This window comes from Trichinella spiralis, assembly GCF_000181795.1.
Source record: "Trichinella spiralis strain ISS 195 chromosome Unknown Scfld6, whole genome shotgun sequence".
Taxonomy (NCBI): domain Eukaryota; kingdom Metazoa; phylum Nematoda; class Enoplea; order Trichinellida; family Trichinellidae; genus Trichinella; species Trichinella spiralis.
The window spans coordinates 4497865-4510407 of NW_003526945.1; the positions used below are offsets into that span (position 1 = coordinate 4497865).

The following is a 12543-nucleotide window of genomic DNA, read 5'->3' on the forward strand; positions in this document are numbered from 1 at the left end:
GCATTATGGTTGTTTATAGATTGCTTTAAATATCATTTACTTCATTTCATAATTGCTTATTTTTAATAATTGTAATTTTCATTTTCTCACTATTGAGCCACAAATTCTATTCTGCCTTTCAATATAAAACTCAAAGATAACCAGGGTAAAGCTAAAATTTTTTTATCAACATTAATTTATTATTCATTTCAGTTAACACATTTTACATTATTTTAATAAACTGGTGAATATTTCAAAAAATAATTTTAATATTAAAAAATATTAATCTTATTTATACTGTTTTCATTCTTACATTTTACAAGAAACAATCCTGAAAGAGCAAGCGAAAGAATGAAAAGCAGTGTGCAAAAAGTAAATTGATACTTTACAATAAATAGCCAGAAAAATAAAAAGCAATGCATTTAAATTAAAATAATTTTAGCGTTGAAGCAGTAGCAACTTTTTGATGGTTTTATTTTGTTATTCATAACGCCCTCATGACATTGCAATTTCTTCCAATAGTACTTTGCACCAATTAGGTAAAAATTTGTCCATGCATATGAAAAAAAATTTTTAAATAATTTCTAAAATTGTTAAAACAAATTAATTTTATTGTCACTAATTACATTACTGATGGATAAATAAGTTTCAGAAGCTTTTCTTAGCACAATAGCAGATTGAATAAAAATTTTGCGTACCTCTAGCAATAAAAAGATGAATGTTTAAGAACAAACTTGCTACCAGTATGGTGTTCATAGATGCACTGTTTTGCAAGATGCAGCTACATGCAGTAATGTACTGAGAAACAATAACGAATGAAGCTATGCTATTGTTTAGGACAAACTACTATTGCATTATCAGGATACGTTTAGGTTTAGGCTTTACAAAAGGCAACTATTGTTTAGGAGTGAAGAATATATTTATTCTAACACCTGCTGGGTCAATGTTCCTTTTCAGTGTGTTAAATAAAGGAGGTTAAGAACTTTCCGACTGGCTGATTATTGAGAATCACATGTAAGCTCTATTATTTAGCAGGAATTATTAGTTCTCTGGGTCGTATCAAAATTTTTCAAATTATACAAACAAAAATTCTACTTTCAATGGTCAATTTAAATCAGTTTAGGTCATGGTACGTCAACGCTTATGAAATTGATATTGCACTTGCAAAATAACTCAGAGTAATCATTCTTCATAACTGATATTACTAACCAACTAGAAGCTAACCTTAAATATTCATTTTAGCTGTATCATTTATTTTGTATACATTTTTACTACACCAACACACGCTTAAAAATACCAATTTTTTATCAAAAACATTTTTTTATTTCAAGAATACATTTATTTACATGATAAAAAATAATATATGGTATACAATATTATTTAATGTAAAAAATTGTTCTATAAAAAAACATATAAAATATTTGAAAATTAACAGCAACTCGAGCTTGCATACCTGATGCTGTATTTTTAAAAGATCAATATATTTATATTTTAAGAAGTTTTGTTTAACATTAAAAGAGAAACTTTTTTCTATTACTTTTTAAATTTATGACATATCTCGAAAAGATTACTCATTTGCTGTTTAAAAATTGTACATAATGTGGTTATTTCAAATATTTATTTTATTGAAAATAAATAACATAAAAATTGCTTTGACAGTTTTCACAGCCCTATGTAAGTAAGCTATATTTGAAAATAAAAATATGCATTCAACTGCAGAATTATACAAAATGTAAAATATTCCATTTATTAAGAAAAAATTAATAATTATTCATAAAAACAGTGCTTTTCAAATATTGGTTGTTTTATTTAGGATAAGTTAAAAAATAATGTTAATGATTTGCACACAGTTCATTATCAGCTTGCCTTGCATTACAGAAATGAATCGACTTTTAATTAAAGAAATTTCATTGAATTCAATTGCTCTATATTGAATGACGACAAATTCTCCTCTTTGCATAAAGAGTTGCGCAATCAAAATTGTGAAATAATTTTCTTATGTTCATTAGCCAATTAAGTAAATATTTACTGTCTAGAAGTGCACATAAATCTTTACAAATTTTATTTTCCACTGATTGCTGCATTGTCTTGTCGAGAACTGTCCTATAATTTTATACAGCTTTATGATATCAAAGGTTGATTTTTATTTTATTCTTCTCCTTCATCTTTCATCATTACAAGATTCTCTTCAAAATGTAGGTATGGTCCCACATGCTACATCTTTTCATTGTTAAATATTTTACAGTACATGTGCCCAATTCATTTCTCAATTCGAATTTTTATTGAAGCCATTTAATATTTTTCATTTAGTCATTGCAAGTGTTAATTTATTATAAAGAAAGGGAATGCATTTTGACACTTTCACATTTCACTTTGTGTATGTACACTGATTTGTTTACATTGCTATAATTTTCTTAGTTTCTTCTACATAAATTTGGTTAAGATGAGAGAATAATGTTTAAGCGCCATTTTATTGATAGCAAAATTTTACTTTCTAAATTGCCATTATGAAGTTAAACATTTGGATACAATACGGAATGAGCACGCTCTCACGTCTCAACTTTTGTCATAACATGTAGCAGATATGTTCATCACTGCATGAAAAATGATTTAAACTTTTTTCATAAATGCCATTCACTACCATATGCACAAATTTTTGATATTTTACCGAACTACTATTAACTTCAAGTGTAATTTATTGCTTCAATACTTGCTCTGCATTATTTATTTAGAAGTCGACGAGTTTCAATGCATAAGCTTCTTTGAAACGTGAAATGCGCTTTTAATCTTGCAAAACTTTTAATGAAATTAAGATTGCATTTATATTAAAAGAATAGTACATTGACAAAGTGCATAAGTAAAATGATTAAAAAATAAAAAAATACGATAGGAAACATAAATAAGACATGTTATATATGTAAGGAAGACTCCTTAAATGAATAAATAAATAAATAAATGATTATGGTTAAAATTTTTAAAAATGTATATACATTTTCTTGGTAATTTGCATCAATAAAGTTTGCATATTATATAAGTGAGCATGTGAACGCGCATTACCGTGATATAGATAATGGACATGGAAAGCAGCATATATATAACGGCTACATCTTATTGTAAAATGCGATAGTTTTCAAAAAATATTTACAGCAATGAAAATAAAATTTAACTTCAGCATTTCAATATCCAGCTCCCGGATGCATTCAGATCAAAGTAATGGGTGGTTATTTGACTCCAGTTACAGGTTGCGTGATACATCCACAAAAGCCATCCCGGGGTCAAAAGTACATTGAACAAGGTAGGAGTGCCAGGAATAAAAAGGTAAAACTTTGGAGGTGACTTGTTTTCTTTTTAGTACCACCAAATTTTGACAAACAGTGTAAAATGTATCGTATTTTATGAGCTGCATTTGCAGCAGTTATCAAGAATAGGTTTGAAATGAATTTTTAAAGGAAATTTTAAAACGGATAATCACAATTGACAGTCATCAATTAAAGTATTGATCACAGAATGTCAGAGTTATGCATCTGTTTGTTAATGAACTTGCTTGTCAATAACTATCGTATAGCAACACACCTTGCCGATGTAACCTATTCATAAAAAATGCCGACTTGATGCGATTGTTTATTTGTAATTAGAAAATGTAGGTTTAAAACACATTTTAAGGGTTATAATGAGGAAAAATTTAGTGCCTCTTGGAGGAAAATGCTTCCACCATAACGAGTGTCCTGATCAAAGTATGTGCGTGCAATTCCGTTGTGAGGTTGCTGAGCCTACTGGCTGGAAATGTGATCAGTATGACCGTTGTGGTCCTGACGAAGCATGCAAACATGGCATATGCTTTAAAGTCAACGGTAATAAATTAAAAAAAATTTTCATATAAAGCTTCCACAGAAAAAATTTAGAAAAGTTTTGTAGCAGCGATCGAGACTGCCCAAGGTACATGTTATGCCGGCGAAATCGTTGTGTACCTGAGAGAGACCATAGAGAAAAGGAAAGAGAAAAGTTTTGCCCAGGAAGACGTAGGCCGTATTTTAAAGGAAATCATCCTTTGTCCTGTGATCCAAGAGTTACAATTGACATGTGCCCAAAGGGCTTTTACTGTGATCGAAAAACCTCTTATTGTTGTGAAGATTACACTGAAGATGAGTACGATTCTGATGGTATGAACTTGCGGTTCTTATCTAGATATAATATTTATCACAAGTGACTTTTGTTCCCTTTTAGTTGACATAGAACTTGGAGAGCCATGTACGTATTCAAAAAGACGCAATCCTTGCAGGCCTAAACATTCAGAATGTATCAGATCTGTATGCCGCTGCATTCGTGGATATGTTGAACGTGATAGGCAATGCGTTCCAGTGCGAAGTTCCAGTTCTAGTAATATGTCATTTAAATATATTGTTTAATTTTATATAAAAAATTAACTTTTTAGGTACACTTGGAAAATCATGCTCTACAGTGGCTGATTGCAACTTTCCATATGCTCAGTGTGCAAAAGGTGAATGCACGTGCAGATCTGGTTATTTGCTAGATGTTGACACTTGCAAACCCCAAGGTACTTTTAAAAAGTTTGAAATCATATTTAGCTAAATAATTCGACAAACAAAAATTTTATGATTAATAAGATGATTAAAAATTATTCAGAAAATCTTCTACTACGATTTCAGTTAAAAGGAAGCCCGTAATTTATTCAAGGTTTGAAATGAGTTCAACTGTGATTTCAACATGAATTAATGAAATAGAGACGGAATCTTAAAAAATGTATTTAAGCTGAATTTAAGGATAAGTAAATTCATAAATTTCAGTTTATAATTGTCCCACTGGAGCGCCTATTGTTATAAACAACAAAGTGGTACAATGCACAGTACAATTCTTTCCTGATCGTGAAGACCCTGAAGATAGTTGTCCAGAAAACACATTTTGTGTTAGCTATGGTAGTCCACCTGCGAGGAATCGTCATAAACGCTCTTCTACATTAGCAGAAGGATTCTGCTGTCCAAAGATAAATTCCATCTGTCCCGTTGGAGCGCCTCATCATTGTCCAAACGATGACTGCCAGCGACACTGTCCAAAAAATACGCATTTTTGTCACAAGAGTGGTGGTTACGAATGGAAAGAAGTTTGTTGTGATAAGCCATGCTTAAATGGTGATGTTTTCGAAAATGGACAATGCGTGCCTGAACGATCAAGCAAAAGATTTTTCGGTGGGCTGCGATGCAGCACAGCAGCTGATTGCAGATCTGCAGGAATGGTCTGCAGAAATAATGACAAAGGTATCTATTTGTATATGATTTAAATATAAGTATCACTTTAGCTGAATTTTAGCATCTGTTTGCGTATGTGATCAAGAAAGCATATTTTTGAATGGAAATTGCGTTGGTAATAAATTTAACATCAATTCAGTTATGAACTAAATGTCACTATTTTTAGAGTTAAAGTGCCCAGTTGGGAAACCACAAAAAACTGAAAATGGAAAGTTTGTTTACTGCAACGGAAGCTGCAGCAACAAGGAATATTACTGTGACGAACAGCTGCGCATCTGCTGCAGCAAAAGTAAATAGAGCATTTTAATTAAAAGCAGCTTGTACTTAGTAGTTATGTACAAAATTTGAAAAAAAAAACATTTCCACTTAACGTACGATATTAACTTAAAATTCAGGTTAAACTTAACATACCTGTGCGCATTTTTCATTTTATTTTTTGTGCTTACTGAAAATTTTTGCAACGCCATGCGTTCACAACTGTTTGTCTGGGCATTGACTTGCAAAAGTTTGCAACATTACGGATATGATCTTGTTAAATGTTAAAATTGCCGCCAAGGAGTCATGAGATGAACACTGCAATCGATTTACACACTCTTCCCAAATAGCATTTATGCGCTTTGAAAAGCATGCATTTTAATCTGGGAAAAATAATTCCATCAAAAAACTGGAATATGTTTTCAAGCAGAAGTATGCTTTTTTTCTAGATTTACTATTTTCTACAAACTTACGACATAAACGGAGAAGATTCAACTGTTGATTACTGATTTTATTTGAATAATTAAGGCAATCGAAAACAAGCAGCAAATCGATTAGCAGCATTGGTAATAATATGATTGCAACAGTATGAGATTAAATTGGTCAGAGTATCTTGCAATGTGATCTTTTACAAAATTGAATATTCTTTTGAAATTTTCGAATTTGAAAACTTTGATAACATTTATACGAGCATCTTTGAAAGGATTCAGTGGATTTTTTATAAATTTATAAAAAAATAAATTATGAATGAATGTAAATTAGATGAGACGTTCAGTCACTGAACGGATATTCGAATGTGAGATTTTCAAGCAATTACACGATTCAATTATAATTTTCGCATGAATCTGTAGTTGCACAATGCCATCGACAATTTAAATTTACGCTACTTTTTCCCGTAAAGTTACGCTTCAACTTTAAAATGCACTACCGAACTGCAATAAAGTAAAATGTTTAAAGTTTAAAATAAATTAAAAGTGACTACTTAAAAAACGGATTGTTTAAAGTGAGTGTAATTTGACGTGCAGTGAAAAATTATTTATTATTCTGGGTTTACACTTGCAATAGAATAACCATGTCAAATGCGATTAATGATCAACCGCAAATAGTGAATTTGGAAATCGGCAGTACTTTTGAAAATCGTTGGAAAGTATTATCCAAATTAGGAGAAGGTCAATTTGGTGCTGTTTATTGCGTTCAGGACTTGAAAAGACGCGGAAAGCATTATGCACTGAAGGTAAGCTTTGCATTTTCGGGGTCTTGCATCATCAGTTTTAATTTCAGTTTGCTAATTTGAATAATTTTTCTGATCTATATGCTTATTATATCTTTTTTGTTTTTTGATTGTTAACATAACTGTTATCCAATTTTAGGTAGAGCAAAGGAACCAGAGTAATGCAGTATTAAAAATGGATACTTTGGTATTGTTGAAACTGCGTGGTAACCACCACGTGTGTCGGTTCATTCGATGTGGTAGAAATGAAACAATGAATTATTTGGTGATGGCACTTGTTGGCTCAAACATGGATGTATTAAGGAAATCCATGCCTGAAAAGCGATTTTCTCTTGGTACAGTATGCAAAATTGCAATTCAGTGCACTAGAGCGTTAAGAGATATACATATGGCTGGCTTTGTACACAGAGACATAAAGCCAGCCAACATCGCTGTGGGAATCAATTCGGAAAGAAATGTAATTAAAATATTAGATTTTGGTTTAGCTCGAAAATTCCGTGATGGTGATGGAGTCATTCGTCCACCTCGTGATAAACCAGGCTTTAGGGGAACCGTGCTGTATGCTTCAATTAACGCACATAACGATCTTGAGTTGGGCCGCCAGGATGATCTTCTTTCAACTTATTATACACTTATAGAATTTCTGAATGGTTCACTGACTTGGGAAAATTGCGCTACAGTTGAAGAAGTGCTGCATGCAAAAGAACAAATGGTAAGATAGCATTAAAATTCTTTGTTTTTTCAATGTAAATAAATATTGTCCTTTAAATACATAATTAAAGTAACGGAACCGTATTGAATAGTGAAATGTTGAATAAATTATAATATTGAACAATTTGATACAACAATTTGGTAAATTTTCAGCCAAAAGTTTGGAATGAACAACTACCAAAACCGCTTAATGACATTTATAAACACTTGGAAACATTAGATTATCACACTGAACCGAATTACAGTTGGATCGTGAGTCAATTCAAGCAATGTGCGATTGAAAACGACATAAATCTGAATGATCCTTTCGATTGGAATAAGACCACACAAGAAGGCGATATGAATTCCAAAAGTATTCTTTAACTTACATATCAGTGGTTATTTACAAATTATATCTCATTCATTAGTAGTTGAGAAATACCTGACAATTAAACTAATAAATGAAACTATAATAACTAATAACTAAATCTATAATATAAACTATAATAAACTAAATATACTAATAACTAAATCATGTATACTTGAAAAGTTGTTATGTGCAATGACTATTTTACCAAAATTAGTTGCTCTGCAGTGGGCATGCGTGTTTCTGTGTGATATAGTTTGGTTAGTAGGCTTTTTAGCCAGCGCTGTTTGCAGTTTTAATTACAAAACCTTATGAAAAATTGTCCTAGTTATAGCTGTCGTTTTACATACATTTAAATGATATTTAACTGTTTTGTTAAAATATTACTAAACATTTACATATTTGACAAAATGCTACAAATAAATTTGCATGTCACATTTTACTGTCAAACAAAAAATTCCCGTAAATTGTTCATGTAAACCTAGCATTAATTAACACGTGGTTTATTCATATTTATGATGTCATTAACAATTACAACAAACGGTAAATTAATCAAGAAATTATGGAAGTGCAAGAACGAACATAAACGACTGGAAGTGAATGCAACATCCAGTGGAATAAGCAAGAAATTATGGACTAAGGGAAGCGGCAAAAACACTGCAGTGTAGCAAGAAACAAAGGAAAATCGTTAACTGGCAGAATTCTTTCTGAACAATAACTACTCGGCTTTGTTCATTATTGTGAGACATTGCGAGTGTAATTTCACGAATTACACAGCATAACACTGTCAATGCATTTCTCAACTGGGGGAATGTTTGACAATTAACTGACTGAACGTACTGTGAATAAAGCTGCTGAAAGATCGCAATTAAGTAAACCTACACTCATTTGTACTAAAACATGAAGAAACGTTTGCATTCAAAAGTTGCAGCGGTTTTTGTTGTAAAGTATCAGTAGACGCAGCGAATTACTCAACTGATAACTTAATTTTCAGAATAATACTACGGTAGCGCACCATATTTCGAGTTTAGTGGCTTGATATGCTCGTGCGCTATTTTCTCGCTTGTGTGTGTGTGCTTAGTTTAGCTTGTATGTTATCAGTGTTTATGTCAGTGCCGTGGCTAACAAATAGCGTGCTATAACGCTCCCTTGGTTTATCACTGCGTCGAGAAGCCAACAATTGAGCATGCTTTTAATTATTGAGCAGTATTGTTTTTCCACTTATTATTTTTTGAAATGGTGTATACACGTTTTGAGAACAACACCTTCAATTAAAGAACAATCGCTTGTTACAGTTGAAAATTCAATTCTAAATTTATTGGGTTTTTGTAACTTTGACTGTATGATAAAACGAACATTTGATTTTGATGTTTAGCTATTTCTTTCACAGATATGAAGAAGGAAGACAAGAAAACGTGAAGTCGCTGATGACCCGAAGCAGAACTGAATCCTAATGGTGAATGCAGTTGCCTGTGGATTCTCGTTCTGTAATTTTTGTCTATTGAAACTTCGAGACAATCTATGTAGCTGTATCCGTTAGTTTAGTTGGCTTTTTAGCCAGCGCTGTTTGCAGTTTTATTTACAAAACTTTATGAAAAATTGTCCTAGTTATAGCTGAGTCGTTTTCCAGAAATTGTATGCCAAATATTTACTGAAGTGCTACTTGCTTGGTTTTGAGTTTCAGTTGCAGTAATTGTTGCCCAACGGTGTGTGACTATTGATCATCTGCTGTTTTCAGTGGAAGGACGCACTTGGAAGCGGTTAAGTGACTCAGAGACAGCCGGGTGGCAACGGAATAGCTGTTGAAAGTTGACGCCCCCTGCTGAAGCTTTGTAGCACTGCCGACGTCCAATGATGCAGGTTATTCTGGCTGCCACAGTGATTCCGGTGCCTAGTACTCCAGCGGAAGAGGATATTTTGCGTGGTCATTGCTCATCGAATGGATCGATGGTTCAAAGCGCTACGAATATGTTGTCGAAGATAATTATGAATAGGGTGAAGAAGATGAAGAGTGTGCCGAAGAATGACGACGACCAGGGCTTATGTAGAGACTTTTCCAGTGGAAAGTACGTTGAAGTGGCAGTGAAAGCGACAAAGATAGATCAGGAGAAAAGGGATATAAAGGAAATTGCGCAACATTCGAGAAGAGATGATCAGAATATGATGATGACAATCGCGGTCACGAAAACGACACCACGACTGGTATTTATGAAGCACTGTTACAATATATCATGATTCATTTGCAAAATCATATGAGACGTTTGCAGCGGGAAACTGCAGCAGAATATTGCTTCTAGTTGGTTGTGGAGATTGTTCGGTGGAAGGCACGAACGAAATAAATAGCCCTGAGGTTGCCCCATAGGAAATTTGCCGATCTGTAAGTTTCTTTAAACCTAACCACTGTGTGTGAATTTCAGTAAGTGAAACATTTTTGACATTTTAATAAAATATTCGTTCAGAATTGGTTGAAAAGTGAATGAAAACTTAAATTTATTAAGTTTCTACTAATTTACGTATTCTAACAACGAGTTGAATTGAATTTAACAAATTACTGCGGTCGAATATTCAATAACAATTGCAAATCAAAACAGTGATATTGCATACCTAACTTTGTAGGACAGCAAGCATTTCATGGAATTCCACCCTAATTTCATCGTTATTATAAAGTAAGCTTTTTCCTGATGCCAAATGAATGGCTACTTTAATATACATTCACGAAGTAACAATGATGGCATGCCGCTCAGGATAAATAGCCTTAAGTGTAGTAGCCAAAAGTAAAAATTAATTTCGAATGCAACGACATTCTATAAAATCATAATTCATCAGAAACTAATGGGCTTATGCTTGATATTTATACGAAGCTTTAGAAGAAATTACCTATGAGATAAGTAAAACTAATTCTACGCTTCTAAATAAGCGCGAGGAATTACAGAATGCCATGTTGAAAAGTGCAAACAATATTCTGTCAATTGAAGGTATGTAAATATTCAATAACATGCAATAAATAATTTTTTGAGAAATTTTAATCTCGGTTTGCCGGCTTCAGCATTTCACATATATAATAGAGAAAAACTGGCCTATTGCATGAAAATATCTTTGAAAAAGATAATTTTACTATCATCCTTATCTTTCAATTGTAATCAAACAAAACAAGCAGTAAATAACGGTTTTTAATTTTTAAAAGACTGTTTGCATAAATGAAAATCAGGAACAAATCCTATTAAAATAAATTCCTTTTTTCGGGTGAAAACATTGGAAGTTCCGATGTAAAAATTAATGAAATCATTTAATTTGAAGATTTATTTATCTTTTGTTTTCCATTCCTTTTTATTTCGACTCCGTTAAAATCTTATTTTGGTTTCACTTTTTTTATATATCTCAACAAATACCCAATCAGGAGCTGTCGGTATAATTTTATAATAGTTAGCGAATAAACTCTACCGATATAAATCAATTGCATTAATTTTTGGAGAAAAAAATTTTTCTCAAAAATTGAAAAATTTCATGGGCTATAGACTCGATTGTTTTTGCGAAAATCGGCGGAAAAGGTTTTTCCAATGTTTTTTCTGATTTTTACAATTTTCTATTGATGAAAGTTAGTGTTTTGGAATTTTTGACTTTAAAATGTCTAGTAGTTGTGGAATTTCTGCACATGATACATTTTTGGCCTGTTTCTGCACATGATACATTTTGGCGTCGAATCTATTCGATTTCCAAAAATATTTTTTTACGATAAATTTAATTGACTTTCTGAAATTTCAGCTGTTAAATTATCATTGATTGCTGCGAATCAAAACGAAATGTGTTTCAACGTTGTGTGTTTACTTTCCTAAAAAGTAAACATTTCATTGCATCCAATCCCGTTTAACATTTTTGTCATTGATTAAGCTCCTTATATATCCCACGTGTGGGTATTTGAATTTACTTTTGCTAAGTAACAACGATGCAATGGCGATTTGCATAATTAGCATGGTATATGGTCGCCCAGAGTTGAAATTCATTACAATTGCTATGAAATGAAATAAATTCACAACTGATGTCAAATGATTAGGCTCATGCATGGTATTTATTCGAAACTTAATAGAAATTTACCAGTATGTACAATGGAAATTATTCCTGGTATCTCAGAAACTACGGATTATTGTAAAAGCAATAGCAAAGCAATTTTGTGCCAATTAAAGGTATGTAAACTTTAAGTAACCCGCAATCGATGACTGTTTAAGAAATTTGATAAAAATGACGGTGTGAGCATTTGGAATTTTTAGAAAAAAAAAGACTGGCATATTGCACGAAAATATATTTGTAATCTGATAATTTTTGACAATTTCTATATCATAATTGCAGTCAATGAATAAATTCAGTTAACACAGGTTTTTAATTTTAATTGATGGGTTCCGTGGTAAAAATTAATGGAACCATACCATATTCCCATTTACTTAATTTTCAATTTTCATTCCTTTTTATATTGACTTGGTAAAAATCCTGTTTTATGCTTCACTTTTTTGCGTATATCACAAGAAATACGCAATTATGAGGTGTCTGGAAACGAGTATAGTAGTTAGCGGATAATTCTATACCGATATAAATTTGTTGCCTTAAATTTTGTTGAATGAAACTTTTCTCTAAAAATGCAAAATTTCATGGGCTATAGACTTGGTTGTTTTTGTGAAAATCGGCGAAAATTTTGTTTTCAAAATTTCGACTTGTTTTTGAATGTTATACTTTTATATTGATAAAAGATAGTGTTTTCTACAGTT

The 12543-nt window shown here is 31.9% G+C and overlaps 2 protein-coding genes across 2 annotated transcripts; both read left to right on the forward strand.

Moving 5' to 3' along the window:
- The first annotated feature begins 2959 nt into the window (after positions 1–2959).
- Positions 2960–10021, forward strand: Tsp_08789 (Tau-tubulin kinase 1). The gene is made up of 11 exons (XM_003374013.1): positions 2960–2978; positions 3152–3297; positions 3666–3823; positions 3895–4139; positions 4412–4534; positions 4785–5252; positions 5410–5532; positions 6524–6732; positions 6869–7441; positions 7594–7692; positions 9623–10021. Exons 1-11 carry the CDS (start codon positions 2960–2962, stop codon positions 10019–10021), a joined length of 2562 nt encoding a protein of 853 aa, XP_003374061.1.
- Positions 10022–11829: 1808 nt separating this feature from the next.
- Tsp_08790a (hypothetical protein) lies at positions 11830–11967 on the forward strand (the record flags this gene model as incomplete). The annotated part of the gene is made up of 1 exon (XM_003374014.1): positions 11830–11967. A coding segment is annotated over exon 1 (138 nt), but the record flags the coding sequence as incomplete, so codon positions are not given.
- Between the last annotated feature and the right edge of the window lie 576 nt (positions 11968–12543).